The sequence below is a fragment of the Athene noctua genome, chromosome 1 (genome assembly GCF_965140245.1).
Source record: "Athene noctua chromosome 1, bAthNoc1.hap1.1, whole genome shotgun sequence".
NCBI classification, from domain to species: Eukaryota; Metazoa; Chordata; class Aves; order Strigiformes; family Strigidae; genus Athene; species Athene noctua.
This window is the reverse complement of record NC_134037.1, coordinates 87,453,013-87,470,910: the sequence shown is the minus strand read 5'-3', so window position 1 is coordinate 87,470,910 and position 17,898 is coordinate 87,453,013. Positions and strand designations below refer to the sequence as shown.

The 17,898-nt window shown below is 38.5% G+C and overlaps 1 protein-coding gene across 1 annotated transcript in view; it reads right to left on the bottom strand.

Moving 5' to 3' along the window:
* The window catches only part of FMN2 (formin 2), a 166,245-nt gene extending 154,084 nt beyond the window's left edge, over positions 1–12,161 (bottom strand). The window contains exon 1 of the mRNA XM_074896831.1: positions 10,288–12,161. Within this exon, the coding sequence (XP_074752932.1) occupies positions 10,288–11,854 (1,567 nt within the window). The 5' untranslated portion in view covers positions 11,855–12,161. The remainder of the gene's footprint in view (positions 1–10,287) is intronic.
* Positions 12,162–17,898: the final 5,737 nt, after the last annotated feature.

Sequence of the window (17,898 nt, the reverse complement as noted above, 5' to 3'; positions counted from 1 at the left end):
ATATTAAATATACATTTGCACTAAAAACATAACAAATTAATTTAGCCTCTTGCTTGGCTGAAGCCTGACCTGGGAGATTACACCCAACATTCCAGGATTAGAGACTTCATTTATTGTTCTTTTTCACCACAGAGTTTCTAATCCTCTGCTGATTTATATTGGGAAACTGTTCCAGATCTCTTATCCTGTGAGGTTGTTTTGGATGTTTCATTTTTGTTGTGTGTTTTTTTTCGTTTTTTTTTTTAAAGGGATTGGATTTTCATTGACAGATACTTTCCTAAGACCATGTGACAGTTTTCTCACAGCCTGGTTATATAAAGCATGGAAAACTCAATAAATAACAGGCCTTCACACATATAGCAAAAAGGAAAAAAAAAAAAAATTGAATCCTTCCATTATGAATAAACAAAAACTATGTCATAAGTCTAATTTCCAGGCAACATAAATGTTAAAAATGATAAAACTTGCAAAGGTCTAGGCTTACCATACATATTTCTAGAATTCTATCATGAAGATATTTCCATTAGTTTTAATCAGTGTAATAGCCAATATCTGCATTCACTACTTGTACACATACATATGTTTCTAAGAGAAAAGAATCCCAGAGGTTATACATAGATTTCTTTATCTATATTGTATATTATTATATTATAGATGATATTGATTTATTCTTATATATATATTTATATCTTGTATTTTAATATTTAGAACACTACTAAAGTTAAAGGTGTATAGAAACATCCAAGAGGATTGTCCTTTCTTCCCTGATGTTCTGTCTCCAGATTTCCTGGCTCTATTCACATGGATGCCATGAACTGAACCCACATATCATCTTAAATTCAGAAGTCAAAAGCAGAAAGTTTGTCTAAAGAAAAGAATTAGGAAAAGACATATATGAACACTATCTCCTGCTGTGGCCCCAATTTTCTATACCTGTCTACACACAGTTCAATGTAGTTTCAAAGCCAGAAATATGTATCTACTAAGTTCCACTGCAGAATGTATTGATTGATGATTACATTCGTAGACTCTTCAAATAACTAGAATAAACCTACCAATTATTAATTTCATATCTGTCAGTCTATATCTGATTATCACACTAAACACAATGCTTTACTTTTGCCAAGCTGTCTGAATCTTCTGGCATCTCAATGTCCCTCCCTTTGCATTGTCCAGACTTTTAGTACCCTCTTGACTGTTAAAAATTTTCCATGAAAACTCTTGACTAGCTCCAAGTTGGAACCACAATGCATCAAAACCTGTCCAACTCAAGCAAGTAATTTTTTTCCCCTTCTTTTAGCCCCACAGTTATCACTAATCATTTAAACAGATTCCAGATTGTGCAAGAGGGCTTGAATGACCATATAATTGAGATTTCAGCTGACTCAGAAAAAGCAACCCATTAAGCAGAAAGAGAATCACATAATGCTAACAGCTTCAACTGTTTGAGACATCCCCAAAAAAGCCAGGGAACACACATGTGTGGGCTCCCTTTTGGAAGCAAGGGCACAAGCTGTCACTTGGAAGAAAATCCTGCTGCTGCCCCTGGGGCCATCACAGCACACAGGGCAAAAATGACACCTCATACAAATGCCACAGAAATTCTCCCAGGAATGCCCTGACAAAAAAAGCAGAAGTCTGGCAAAAATCTGAAAATGGGATTCCCCAAAAAAAGATGACAAGGAAAGACCCCAGATTTAGTGAAGCAAAAAGCCACTCCAGAAAGGATGTTACAGAAAACCAGTTTTCAAAAAAAACCCATCTCAGTCTTTATCCATAGTGTCCCATGATAGAAACAAACAGCTGTATTTTAAAACAGCTTGCTTCACTTGTGCTGGCTAGAGGATATGGCAATAACATCAATTTTAGCGTAACCTCAATGGTCTGTTAAAAGATTACTTAACCATATGTCATACTTGCACAAAACATGCTGAAAAAACCTGAAGCAGTCAGGTCAAAAACTGATTAATTCAAACCTTGGCCCTGATGAATGAACTCATGATGTCAGCCCAGTTCCTAATTTTGAAATTTGTATTATAATGCAGAAACACAACAATTTACTGAAAATTTCACTTGGTGATGAAAAGGTCAAGTCCTGCAAATGCAAATGTCAGGACAAAGGTCAAGACCCAGCTGTACTCTTACATTAATTGTGCAATAAATTTCCACAGCCTGAGCAAGCCTACCACAACACTAGGTGGAAGTAGACCAAAATGAAGCTGTTCCTCCTTGGTGGAAATAACATGACAGTGTTCCTTATCAAAACCAACAGTAATTTTCTTTTTCAGGTAAGTGATTTGCACCGTTGTCATTTTGTACGGAAACCCAGATGAACTCATTCCTATAATTCTTGATCTGTCTAGAAAGCAGCTGTACATAAAAAGCTATCTTCGCTGTCTTATTGATCTTTGCTAAAACCATGCTGCATTTTGTTCCATTCTTCTTTACTCTTTTAACATATACCAAATAACTAATTACATCTTATAATTTTCTCCTTCAACATTTGTTCCAAAACCTTGCTTGTTGCTGTAGTCAAAATAAGATGACTAAAATTGACTAGGTCATTTACAATAACAACAATATAACACTTCTAAAAAGCAGATATTCTAACTTTGCTATCACCAGAGCTTCAAAAGATCCTAAAATGTTTGTGATGCCCTGTGACAGTGTTTTTAGAATTCTATTAGATTAGCAAGTCTTTTAAGTATTCTGTCTTCCTAACTTGAGCATTAAACTCTTTGACATTTTGCTTCTAGAGTGACTAAGATTTTACACCTTTCCCCCACACTGAATTTTCTGATGACATACATATAACAGAATAAGCTGAGACAAAGTATTAAAATATGCATTTATCCCTACATTTCACTATATATATTTTATATAAGATACATTTTTACCTCTCACTATATATATGTCGCTAAATATCTTTTAGAAGCTGAAGTTTTTACATCCCCAACTATAATACAACAGTACACAGCACAAAATACCTTTCTAAAAATACGAACAAGATGCACTCTCCCACAACATTACATGGCATGTCTTCTTTCACTTTGATTTCTCTTCAGGTTATAATGCAGTATTATTGCAGATTACAGAAGTATATTACTAAAGCTTTCCTAATTATAGTAGATTATCATAAAAGGGAATCTATATGTATCTGTCTACCAAATCTTTTAGACACCATGTGCATCTTTGGCAACTTTCATATTGTGTTTTCCAGGTGCTTATGTTCCTCTCAGCAAGTATTTAATTCTGTCCATCTTTACCCTTTTAGTTTCTGTGGTGATTTGTGATGTGAAGGCCGTATTCCGTGCCAGGTTCTCACAGACTGCTTGAAAAGCCACAAAGCTTTCTGTCTAGCTCTTTAAAGTAAGAAGCTCCTCTGATGTCTTTTCGGGCAACTATTACTAACAGTGTCTTTTTGTCAGTCCAAACTGATACACACTGTTCTCTACAATGCAACTTTGTAAAACTTCTTTATTCCAATAGTTGTACATTTAATTTGACATTTAATGCAGTCTAGCCCATCTCTACCTTAGAAGTAAATCCAAGTATTTCCTCAAGCAGCCACAGCTCACAAAACACAACCGAAGTGAACTAGCAAGCTTCTGAAGTGGGACACAAATAAATTTCTTTCAACCTACTTATTAGAGTTCCAGCATGTCTTAGCTTTCTTTCCTCTACAGGATCTGTGCACTCAAGGTCTGACAATCTCCTCCAACTTTAATAACTGTTGATTTTTAATATTTATCACAATGCAATAAAGCTTTTCTTTGTATCCATAAACAAAAACTGGTGAGATGACGAAAGAGGAAAAGCAGAAAATTAGAACTACCTTCCATATAAAAGAAAAAAATATACCTGCATGTCTAAATATTTATGCAGATATGTTCTTCTAGACTTCATCTGAATAAAGCCTAAGCACATCTCCCTTGCTGTAACTGGACCTTCACGTTCTTTCATTGATATAATAAATATTTCCCTCAACTATTTCTCAGCATGCTGTATTGACTCTTCACATGACAAAATAGTGTTTAGACACCCTGTATTATGAAGGCAATGTTTTTGTTTTGGTTTTCCGATTTCATTGTTTAGTGAAAACCACCTTTTCTTCCCTGACTGTTAGTGGATGTTAATGTAGTTAATTATAGACTTACTGCAGCATTGACTTCTTTTGCACAGTAATTTTTTCCTTATCAGTGCAAGGAAGAGGAAAGGGTATGAGTTATTTTTCCCTTGGTACTACTTATTATGCACCTTCAAGGGACATCTGAGCTAGATCTTGACATCAAATAAACTCTAGAATGAAAGCTGCCTACTGTAATTAGCTCCATAGTAAAGTTATCTATGCTTCCTCCTGATTCAAATTCACACCAGGTTCAGAGCTCTGGCACTCCTGATAAATTTCATACACATTCTGAGACCAAACAATTCATACTTGTACTAACAAATAAGAATGCCTTAATGATAAATGTCATTCATGACTAGACTTCTCTGCTACTATTTAGCTACATATGTCAAGACATTAAAAAGATTAAATTCCGAACTGTTTTTTTACTTCTTATTTATCTATTTCCACTTAATTTTATATATATTAGGATTTACTTTTACAACTGTGTGTACGTGTATGCAAACACCATCAATCTCAAAACCACTTTTTCTCTTTGTTGCAAAACTGTTAACTGACTTAATGGGTTCTATCACCTATGCATCTATGGATGAAAGAAGTCATGCTCTGCATTTATCTGAGAATAAAGCAAGGTTCATCAGAAAACATAATCCACTTGCTATTCATGTGGAGGATTCCTACTGAATGTGAAGGAAACTTATTCTGGACAGCAGCAATACGGAAATAAAATGAGGAATAGTCGCTTTGTACTTAAAGGTAACACAGACCATCTCGCTGTCCCTAACCTCCTTTACAGGAACTTCAACATAAGAATGCAGGAAGTTGCTGCTGCTTAAAGGAAATAATAGTGTAAACCAGCTCCTGAATCCACTTTGCTGCCTTTTTTAAAGCACTTAATGAAATACAACTGGCTTTCTATTATCATATGAAGAGGCAGGAATGAGGTGACACAATGCAAAGCCCTCGCATCCTTGTGTCACCTTCGTTTCACAGCTTCTCACTGCTTCTGTCCCATTCCCCTTGTATCAACTCACCTCATCCCCCACAAAGTTGAACTGTATGCATAAAAGTAAGTTTCCAGAAACTGATGTATTCCACCTAGCTGCTACAGAATGATGTTTTTAAATGTACCTAAAAATAATCAAAGCCACAGTCACATAAACACCTACACACATACATAAGGAATAGTGGTGACATAATGTAAGTTAAAATTTTGGCAGAAGTTTATAAGGAATACACTAGGCCATATCCTGAGCTTGGTTAAACTACAGCACAAAATTACCTTAGCTAATTAGTAGTTTTGTATTTTCTATCATCATGATTCATATTAGAACTTGATCCCTCATATACAGGCAGCCTAAAATGTTGCTAGAGATGCTTTTTAATTCCAAGTTTATTTTTCTTTAGACATCACAGCATGGAGAAAAAGATGAGGCCTGCTTCAAGGAATAGAGCTTTTTCTGCAAAGGGGCCTATGCAGTTTAAAAAAAGAAAAAAACCCAACAGACTAACCACTCCCTCAAGCTGCTAAATAATATTTTTTTTTTTTTTAAATAATAAAGCACATACAAGAAATATATTCAAAACTAAATTCCATATAAGTATTCCCACTGGAATAATGCACTGCTCTTTTCACATAGATTAAATCACTGAAACACTCAATGTTCTTTAATGATCAGTTCTAGCCATATCACATGTGTGACGGATATTATACTGGTACTATGCATCAGACCCAAGCAGAGGCGCTGGACCTCCAGCTATAAACTGCCCCTTTTCCTTTTCCCCTTTGAACCTCAAAAGAGATCAGCAGGCAACCAAGACAACATACTTCTACTCCAGACATGAGTCAGGCTGCCAGTCAGACCTCAGAATGGGGTTGCTGGTCAGAAGGAAGTTGTCCAAGAGATGCAGCCACTCAACCCCATGACCAAAACCTGCCACTCTCTATGAAGTTCTGGATAAGGATCAAAGTATTAATCATGAGACCCCATCAAAACAAGCCTGTGGCAGCACTACATTCCACTGACATTACTCATGTTCCTCTGATTCCCATATTTCAGTGCTGACATGGTAACATTGAAGCAACTTATCAGTGTTCAGCAGTCTTTCAATAACATATTGCAGTCTATTTCCAGACACATTTTACTGTAGTTGGAGTTCAGTACTGCAGCCCTCCCCCCCTCTAGGTTTGGGCTTACTAAGCAAAAAAGAGGAGGATCTTTCCATTCAGATGCTTACTAGCAATGCTCTGAGGACTGTATGATCACATGAAGGGGTGATGTCAGGCAACTCCCTTAGTTACAGAGGGCTGCACTGTCCCTCTATCTGACAAAAGTAACATTTATATTACTGCTAGCAAACATCAGAGAAACAGTAAACCATCAGTAGTCTTAAATAACAGTTCAGGGTAAAAACATTCTCATCAGGAGGCCAGTAGATACAAATGCATTTTGTGTGCATCATCACATGAATCAGAATAAAAAAAAAAAAAAAACAACCAACTTGAAAAAGTATCTGAAAAGATCTACTTTATGTCTCAGAAACAAACTTTCATCCTGCTTTTTCAAGTTTTCACGTACTTATCTATAGTAAGACCTTTGTATATCTTTGCAGATGCTGCACTGGAACTGCAAGTGCAGTTGACCTTAGCACAGTGAGATGAAGTGGCCTTTGTGAGAAGCAGGCCATGGAACTCAAAAGCAGCTGTGAGCACACAAGCATGGGACTGACTCAGGTTTTGGTTTATGGTAATCGGGGTTTTTTGTTTGTCTCCTCTTTATAGCTAGAGCAGGACAAATATAAATCTCTGAAGAGAAATTTAAAGGTAAGTGATCTGTTTGAGAGAGATTTATACAGCATGGGTGTTACAGACAGACAACAGAGATGAGAAAGGGCATGGTTTTGTCCGGGTTGAGTTTAATTACCATCTGGGGCAGCTGATGGGTCTCTTAGTTTATGTAACAGACACCCTTAGTAGCTCTTCTGCAATCACTGCACCTCACATTAATGAGAAAAACTCATTTTCATTAAATCAATCTATTAGCTCTTCCATTTCAGTTATGTTAATGTTTGGAAACATCAATTTCATTTTCCCACCAAGATACTCTTAATGTTAGTGCAAATCACTCATTGCCACATACCAAAGTGAGAGTGCCAACTCTATTCATTCCAGGTTCAGGTCTTGTCCTCCTGGGACCGCTACATAAAAACCATGGCTCCACTGTGCATCAAGTAATCTAGAACTTGTAATTACTGTCACTGCAATTCCAAATACAGCTGTCCTAATCATAAAAGAAATAGGTCCAATGCCTGAATTACAAAATGCCCACAAATTTGTCCACACCACCTCCTTAGCCAATGTATCAGATTTGAAATACCATACTTATTTCTTATATAAAGCAGAATTAAAATATGCAAGTTATCTACTATCCCAGTTGTTGGCTTCCATCTACATTTTACATTAAATCAGCCTTAGAAGTGTCCATTTAGATCATTGTGAAAACCAAACAGCACACAGCCAAACCACAACACAGTGCAAAAAGTAGGCCAGTCATCTGCATAGAAACTGCTGTCATTAAAATATATGACTGAAGTGTTGTGGAATATTTTACTTGATTCTAGTTAGAAATGCAGAACAACACTGCAGTCACTGCACAGCAAGATGGGATTTAATGCTCTGGGCAAGAAGCTGGGCGTTTTTTGTTTTTTAAGATAAATGAGCCACTATAAAGAATGTTATTTCTATAAATATAAGAGCCTGATGGTAATCCCCAAATTGATGCATCTCATGCATGCAATTAAAATACAACATTTTTCAAAAGCAGTATTCAAATTACAAGGAAAATATTTCTGTAATTGTTGCTGTGCAGATTGGTGTAAATAAAGAGAGTTTTCTGCTCTTACAACAATGACAGCCAGTCTGTGGGAATACTAATGCTAAGTTTAATCTCCCTTTTTTGTGTACACTAGTTGTTATTTTTGTATTATTAATAATTTTCATCTTGTAAATATATTTAAAAATAAGAATGATCAAAAAGAGATGAAGTGTGATCATGTCATTTGTAGTTCCCTCATTTCAAGCTTTTCTGCATGAACTGAAAGGTATATAATTGTCCTCTGCCTGTAAAGACAGCTGGTATGTACATGCAAATAAGGGTCACCAAAATTTCCATAAGAGACAGAACTACTGTTGCATTGGACATTGGTCCCTTCACATAATAGTCTAAAGTGTTGATGGTAAAACACAACAAAACTTATTAATAAGTATATCAAAATCTTGTGAGGAAATGTGAAAAAGTGTTTCCTGGAAAACAGGTCTCTAAAAAGTAATTCCATGTTCTTGAAGTTTGCCACATAACATTTATTTCCATCATAGCACCACCACAGAAGCAAGTCTAATTATTGATGACGCAATTTAAAGCTTTGCTGAGTTGTTTATAAGCTGTCAAATGTCCATAGTAAAAAAAAAAAAAAAGTGTGCTTTTTATATGCTATAAGCCTGAAAGTACTGATCACCTCAAATTTTAAAACTTCAGATAGGGATGTCTGAAATTAAATCTAAGGTGGAAGGGATTTAAAAAGCACAAAATGATTCAGCTCAGTTCATAGGGGGCTGCTTTCCTTCAGAGAAGGGTGGCTTTTTTTGGGTTAAAAATTTGAGTTCTAATTTTCAAGACTGAAATTGGGGATTTCTGTTTGAAACTGCTGAAGAATCAAAGTATTTTTCCGATTTGAATCTGGAGAATAATTCTAGTGCTTTACATGATTATTTCAAACTCCTGGAGTTGGCTGTTGTGCAGAAAAGTCATTAATTTTAATTTCTGTTTCCAGACAGGTTTATTCACCAGTATTACTGTGATGTCAAGCAGAGTACAATGTGCACAGTGATTACAAGTTATATAATTTTTAAAAACTACAGTACAAAAGTCTTTTTATGTAAAACAGTTGTTGATGGCTTAACTGTCTTCTCACATGTGATTTTTAAATCATGTCATTGTTCCTATCATAAGCCATACTATTTTGTTTAGTTTTCATAAAAGCACAACTATCTTATGTACCTATGTGCTTCCTGTGCTCATGTATCTAGAACAGACTTCCATTCAAAACAAACCTGATTATAGATTCAACTGTTTCAATCTTGTAACAGATGCTCATAGAGCATGTTCTCTATTCTCTTAGTTCTACAGTTTTCTTAAGTGAAAAATAAATGGAATATGTTGCTGAGTTTCCTCTGCATACATACCTCCTATGTAACAGAGGCCTTCTCTGTTTGTGAATACAGTAGCTTTATATAGAAAATGTAAGTTGAGGGTGGGAGTGGAAAGAGAAAGGGGACTAAAACCTCAAAGTGCAGGAAAATATAACCATCCATTCACACTGTTTCATTCGTAAACTCTATATTCCTATATCTTTGTGAGAGGATGCAAGCTGCCTAACAGGCAAAGTAAAAGAATGCTTTCCTGAATGAATTACCTTACACAGCCTGAGCAGCAGCCTGTCACAGCTATCCAATTGTATTACCCACAGTTTCCCTTCTCCATTTTATACTGCCTTTTCAAGTCATTAACATTTTTTTCTTCTCCTCTTTCTCCCTTCTGAAGAGGAAATTGGTTTCTTTCTGTAGTGCTGTCCATCTGTGCTTGCATGGGATTTTCCTTTTCGTACTAAGCAAATCCTCATCACAGCCTCAGTCTAACACCAGGTGCAGCTCTCAAATACTTACAGTACATCAGAACAGTGTCTAGCACAAGAAAACGCCAAACAGGATCACAGTTAGAGAAAGCTTCTCATCTGAAAGATCTATTTATGCAGAGAGCTGGTCTGCCTACAACAGTGCAGCTCTTGGCATTTTTCAACAAGAATAATTTAAGGCATCCAGCCTTTTCCTACTGGATTTAAACAAAGGAGAAAAGCAGAAAGAATAACTTCAAAGAGTTATGCACTTCCTTTACTGGCAGTACTGCCAGGCTGAAACTGAATAGGAGAGGCTATGCTCGCTAATGAAATGTGACTGTGTTTGTAAGATCAGGCCTTCGATTTTAAAACTGTCAGCACAAGTAAACACAATTGTACATGCAAAGGACTAAAGTTAAGTTTTTAAAATATAGTTTCAAAGACTCTCTGGGAAAAAAACCCCAACCTTAATCCATGTCACTCACCTGAAAAGACATTGGGAAACGTCTCTGTAGAAGCCTGCACCCCTGAGGACTTTCTTGAATGAGTCAAAGGCACTCTTTCTGTTTGAAATTTCTCTCTAAACCCCTTGTGCTCCAAGTAGCCCGCAGAGCCCACCTTCTGTGTTATCTCGCATTTGTGATTAGACACCTCTTCTGTCCAGTCTGCAGAACGACTAAATAAACCTGCCAAACTAGCAGACCTCTGCTTCTTGATTGAGACCTTTTCTTTTTTGTGGAAGGACTCCTGCCTCCTTGTGAAAAGTGGGCTCTGGGATGGGGAGGGAGAAGGTGAATGGTTGGGAGAACTCAGTTGCCTAGTTGTAGTTTTGATGTAACAAGGATTAATTAGATAGGGCTTAAAGCATCGGGAACCAAGCATCGGACTGCCTGTTGTCCCCTCGGAGGACAAAATGCCATTTTTCATTTCCATGGATAAACCATTATGCAGGTCCTCTTGACTGGCTGACAGAGAGTGTTTCCCTTCCTGAGTCTCAGCAGCATGATCACGGCCTGCATCTGAAATACTGTCCTCTGATACTGAGCCCTGCAAATCAACAGCCTGCACTTCAGCAATTTTAGTGTCAGCATCTGCTACTGAGATTGGAAAAGGTTGTGTGGAGCTGTGTGTCTGAGACTCTTTTTCTACCGCAGTTCTATTTAAATCATCTTCTAGTTCGCTAGCTTCAGCATCCACTCCAGCAACGAGCTGTTCCTGTTCCTCTATCAATAGCTTACGTTCTTGTGTTTCAAATAAGCCGTTACCAGGAGAGCCTGTGCCGCTTACTGCTTCTTTCAGTTCACGTTCAGTTGCACAGGAAACGGGAATGTTTTCTGCAATTTCAGATATTGCTGGAAAAGCCCCCTCAGCGTCTGGGCTCCTCTCTTTGTCGGTGGTAGTTACTGAAAGAAACCGTTCAAAATCTAAGGGGGTTGCTTGCGAATTAGCCATGTGTCGGCCCATTGTTTTGGTGACAAGGTCCTCAGTTCCAATGTTAATTGCCCCCTGCTGCTGCTGCTGCAGTCTAATAGCTTGCTGGATATCAGAAAGCAAATCCTCTTGTTCTGTGGCTGAATGGAAACTGTATATATCCGTATCAGAGCCAGAGCTGGTCCTTTGTCCATCCTGTGTCTCTGCAGCAGCTGGGACAGTTTCATTTCTGATTTCAAAATGTTCAACATCTGTGTCCGAGAGACCACCTTCATCTGCAGAGATGCTTATATCTGGAGTTTTGGTAACAATCGAATGAGTACTGTCCAGCTCTCCAGCCTGCAAGGCCTGGCTTTCCAAAACATCCTCCCGTGAACTACTATTCCCATCTTTAGCCTTGGACAGATTTTTTCTGATCCTCAGATTTGAAAACACTGAGGCCCTTGAGTCTGACTTGCCCTTCTTCTTACCGGATTCACTTCCTTTTGCATGCTTCCCCAGTCCCCTTCTGCTTCCCGATACCTTCTTTGTGCCATCTGTATCCTTGGGCCCGGAAGCATCCTCTCCTCCTTCGTGCACATCACCTGTATTTTTCTTTAGTTTCCCATCTTGATTCCCCATGATTTTTTGCAGTGCAACACCTTCGGCAGTCAAGCCATGCTCCCAAATTTCATTCCTCTGGCCTGTCGACGAGATCCCCTCTAGCGATCCAGGTTTGTTTTCAAGCCGTGGTGATGCAAGTGAAGCAAATGCTTGCTGTGCCTCTCTCCCATCTGCTAGAGCTGCCTTTTTGCATAATGTGCTGCTTGCACTGGGCTCCGCTGGGACATGCTCAGTACAGCACTGAGAGCTGCAGACAGCTCCTTCCAATGGCTGCTGCTCACAGAGCCGCCTGCGCTCCGGGCTTCTGCTCCACTCTTGTTTCTTTAGGAAGGATTCTGTGAAAAGTATTTCCTTTATAAAAGTCACTTCTTTTTCCACGGTTTTTATTGCCTGCATTGCAAGTTCAGCTTGTCACCAAATCATTTATAATTTCAGAACTTCAATGTTCATGTTCCTGGAGGGTAAAAGAGAAAAAAAAAAAAAAAAAAAAGTTAAAACAAGGTACTTTAATTACTCTGCAGTTGTTTAAATGAATAAACCAATAACCTTGGAAAGAGAAATATTATGATTATTTAATAGTTTATAAGGTGCTTAAGCATATGCTACTTTGACATGCAGTACATCTGGTGATTTACATGTTTACTTTTTAAGGGCCACCAAAACAGCCACATAATTTTGAAAGGAGAGTCATTCTGAAAGTAAAGATAATAAACAAAAAGTTCTTTCCACAGTTTTAAAGAGTTTCACTCAAGATTAAATGCATTATGGTAATTACACTATAAAAAACCTCCCACAAATTGTTTTCTGAGAAGGTAGATATACTGTTATTCCCAGGAGAATCAACTCATCAATATTAAAATACACCACTATTGTTTTCCCTCATAAAAACATCTGGCATGAAACAAGATAAAACAAACAAGAAAAATAGCAGTATTCAAATGTTACTAAGGAAAAGGATACAGTAAAGCATTCCTCTATTTCACCCTATATATTTAATAATTGATTCAGACACTGTCAGTTGCTGCAGACACGTGTAAGCTTGTGCAACAGTTTCAATCAGTTGCTGCTTCTCCTTCATTTTTGGTTTAGATGTATAAACATTAATATTTCATAAATACATTTCCTGAACTTCCAGAAAGGTACTCCTTTCCACTTTTAAAATTTAGATTTAAAATAACTGGAATAGAAACAAGAAGGCATAAGAATGCCAAATTGCCAACTTGGATCAGTCCAGCAGTTCAATATCTTGGTTCAACACCAGCCAAGAAGTAATTAGATATATTTCTGCTTATGATTTATCATCTCTTAACTGCCTGGTCTATTACATAAAATCTCTCACAGAAACTGAATGTATCCCTCACAACTCTGAGATTCTTTATTAACAATTTCCCTTTCATCAGAGATTACATCATTCCAGGGAAATGCGTTCTATTGGTTTACCTAACTCTTACTTCTGGTAACATTCTCTTCCTACTAGAGGTTTCACTTGCTTTCCTCTGCCTTAATACATATTAAAGAAGATGATGATGAAGAGTATCATTCACACTTGAAAAACTAAGCAGGCACACACTGTTTTTTTCAAGGGATGCTAAATATTTTTACAAATCTGGGATTTGGTCATTGTTAAATAATTGCTGTTAATTCAGTTTGGAAAGAGTAGCACTGTCAATAATACATACAAGTAAATTGTTTTCAACTATCATAATTTTTTCCTTGTGCTTCTTGGTCACTTACTGCTCTTATGTTAAGTCCTGTCCTGAGGGGCCTGTGGCTCAGGCACCAGAAGCCTTCTGTCTACAAGAACTCAAGCATTTTCAGTGGATCAGATGACTTTGTACACTCAGTGTTTCGTTTTGTTTTAAGTTTTCACCTAATGAAGCTATTCATCTTTTTTCTTTTTTTATTTCTTCATTTTTAGCACTCAGCATTCATAAATATATTAGCAAGAGCTAGTATATCAAAACCTGCAGGAGCAGGTTAGGCGATTTTGCTTTTTGACTCCATTCTGCTTTTTGCTTTCTGTTATCCTACTTGATTTCTAATTTGTTGCAGTATTTTACCTTTTACAGCATTATTATGTACTTACGAAAGCTTCTGAAAGCTCAGGTAATTTCAGTGCATCTGAAGATACAAAGTAAGAATTACTTAAGGCGCAGTTAGAGGGAACCATAGAAGTAGAATCTACTTTGACGGGTATTTTCACTTACTAGAACTGACAAGGATCTAACCCTTGATTACAACTGGAGTACTTGAAGCTTCCCACTCCATTTAATATCTCCTCTCCCACTAAAATCTGCCAGAGATTAGCAGAATGCAGAAGTAATATAAAGATACTGTGGACTGAATGTGTAAGGGAAATGTAGAATTAGTGTGATGTTCCAAAACATTCCCTTTCCTTCCTTCTCTGTAAACTTGCATTACAAACTCAACACACTTCCATTACAACTCATGATAATTCATCAGCAGTAATGACACTGCAAATTATGCTGCAAAACCAAGCCATCAACAAATCTGGGGTTATAAAACAGTCAAGTTAAAGACTAATCTTCATTTTTTAGTCACAAAATTAGAAACGTATAGTGGTTTAAAACATGTATCTGCACAATTACCTAGAAGTTTTCACACAGCACATCCTGATGATTAAGTTCTTCAAAAACACATTTAATGTATAGCCATAGATATCACCTGAGTTTATATACATTACGTTAAAATTATTCATTTTTTTTCAATCTGTTGCTGTAATTCTAAAAGCAAAAGAACTATAAGAAAAAAAGACAAACCATTTTCTAGATAGTCCCCCTCAGTGTGGCATCCTAACCACCATGGATTCTGACCAGGATTTCTGATGTACATGAGAAAAGAGCATCACCAAAATGGGCATACTTATGTTAACAGAGATATGCATGTGAATGTCAAAGAATTTGCTCTGGTTATTCCACATAAGGCACAGAAAATACATTTGGTGAAAAATAAAAAGAAAAAAGAGGAGTGTGGGGGCAGAACACAAATTACACTGAAGTGGTAGTGGTAGATAAACACTCAATCAACATATGCAGTAAAGTACAAAAGGTTTACATTAGCCAAACATAAAACCAAATGTTAATACTTTGGGGTTTGTTGATTTTCAGGAGTCTTCTAGCTTCTGAAGAAAAACATATTATTAAAATTCAGCAAGAAACCAGAATATTTTGGCATCAGTATAAACTACATTTTAAAAGCTAAGAACGTGTTCAAAATACTACACCAAAAGAGAGACTTTCAACAGAAAGGAAATGGAGAAAAGAGGGGGTTTTAGGTTTTCAAGAAGGATATTTCATTTTTAAAAGTAATCACAACTCATTCTTAGCTTGGTATAAATTCTCAACAACTAAGGCTAGTCCATGAGCCTGCCTACCTCACTTAATATTTTCCAGTGCTCAGTCAAAAATATCAAGGGCTGAGATCACAGGCATAGGCCTGAGATCCTCCTCACCTCTCATGCTCCTCTAAAGCCTGGAAGACATAAATGGCAACACAAACAAGAGTCAAAACTTACAGCTCAAGATGCATTGTCCTTGTGCTCCCAGAGACTTCCACGTTAATACTTTCCTGTTAGAAAAACAAGCCCCTGTTATGAAACTGTGATTATTTTCAAGAAGAGAGTTGCCATTTACCGCAGCCTCTCTTGAAAGCTGTCCACCTGCCCTGCTGGGAGGGGAAGGGCTCCCAGCAGCCCCAATTGCCCACACCTGGGTGCAGGCTTCAGCCTCCTGGAGCACAGCCATGGCAGAGTACTGCCCCCCAGGTGGGGCTGGGACCATGGTGGGAGCCTTCCTCCAAAATCCCTCACAAAAAGGCTGGGTGACCAGTTGACAGCCCGGTATTTTGGGCCTGTCACCAACATGGGCTGCCTGAGGGGAAAGAGAAGTGCCTAGGGGAGCCTGCCCTGAGGAGACACAGCTTTCTTAGGGTGGATGAGTTTTCACCATTATTTATTTACTGTGATACATCATTCTGCTCTCAACAGTAGTTGTCAAGCAAGTCCCTATAGAGTGAAGATAGTAATGCCCCGTTACTGCCACTGACGGGCACAGCACTACTGCAGGCCATGCCTGGCAGGGGACAAGCCTTTGGGGCAGGGTTAGGCTTCATCAGTATGATCCCAGGGAAGGGTTTAAACCACATGAGTGCTGGCAGCACACAAAGTGCCCAAAACAGCACTTTGGTAGTAACTCCGTGGCACAGAAGCACCATCGCCACTGTGCAGTAAAGATGGAGCGGAAAAGCAAATGCATCCCCAGAATGAGTCACGCCCTGCATGTATCCCCATGCATGGTGACTGAGGGGCAGGCACTCAGGGCCAGCTCTTCCAGGTGCCTGAAGTGGCTGACAGGGCTACATACCTGTGTATCTACGGGCTATGTGCTACCCTTCCTTGCTGGGGAGACTCAGTAGCTGGGATGGGGGGAGGCTGCTGTGGCCCAGGGAAAGTGCTTTCCTAGTGTAAGCCACAACATGGCAGCCCAGGGTGGAGGCCTGCTGGAGGAGGCTGAACCTCATTCTCCAAGGCTGCAGGCAAGGCTTGGTCTGTAACTGGCTGACCCTCTGCCTCACCTCCATACAGGACTAAGGGTGAGGTGGCAGCGGTGCAAGAGCCACAGCACCATACTACAGGGTCCAGGTGCCATAGCAGTGCGCTGGGAGCTGGGCTCTGCTCCCCACAGTGGCTCCTCCAACCTCCCTTCAGCCACTCCCTGAGGGGACAGGGCTACTGCTTGGAGAGGGAGAGCAGGGACAGACAAGAGAATCCTTACCTCCTCCATATACACCCTGCAGGGATTTATTCCTTAATTAGTGGCTCAGTATGCACGTCTTTGGTTTGGAAATAAAGGCACACGGATTAAGAGGACTATTTTGTAGTACTCCTGTGTCACAGTACTGTTGGGATATGACAATGAAGATGGTATGAAGAAAGGTTTGTTTAGGCAGACCAGAATATTCCCAGCCATCTATATGTTACTAAATCTTGAATTTTCATAAGCAAGCAGAGTGCTTATTTTTGTCTAGTCCAGTGCTGGAGCCAGATCCCTGTTCCTGCTGTCCTGTGACAGTGGAAAGCCTCCCCCGGCTGCCACTCTAAGCATAGTTATCTCCCCAGAAGGCATGAACTACCATTAAATACTCCCCTATGTTGCCAAAGCCGTGCTCTGAGCAGTTGAAAATTGCCCCCACGCCCCAAATCTCTTTTAGCTATAGGGAAAATTGTGTTTTATGACTTGACAAGCTCTAGCAGACTCACTTCCCCTTTCTGACTGCCAAGGGCCAAGTCAGGAGATCAGAAAATATAATGTGGATTAAGAGACAATAGTGACTAGGGATGACATTGGTCCTGTCCTTGCCTCATGTAATTTCAAGTGGATATCAGGTTCTGCTTTTTCTTTCAATAGTTGTCTGAGTAGTATGAAATTATGTCTCATGCATTGTATTTATATTAAGTTGAGGTAATCCAACTAATGAGAAACTTGTTTCACCTATTGAAAAGTTTCTTTTATAAGGAGCTTGTACCTATCAAACAATGATCCTAGGCAAGTGTTTGGCTTGCCTAGGACCTTTTACTAGGCAGACGAGAAAATAATGACTAGAATTTTCAAATGCCTGCTACATAGTGCTGAACTTTCTCCCACATAATTTCTAGCTAGTGAACTAACATTTAAAATTAATGTATCTGAAGAAGCAGGGTGTCCAGCAATGCAATGTTTGCCAACTACTATGCTGCAGAACGTCCATGGGTTAGGAGTCAAAATCTTTGTGAAGGGTTTAACCTCGTGGATTTGTCACCTAAATGCAGTAATATATTTATGCACTGTGAAACAGACCTTTTTTATTTAAACATAAGATCAGCTCGACATAGCAAAAATCATAGACATTCCAACAAGCCATTTTATTTCCCTGAACACTTCCATATTCTTATCGCTGCTTTATTGTAAAATAATTTCTCAGAAGAAAAGTTACACAGAATCTTTCATAGTTACTTATATAGGAGGGGTTGGCTGAACAGCTGCACACAAAACCCTGCCAGCATT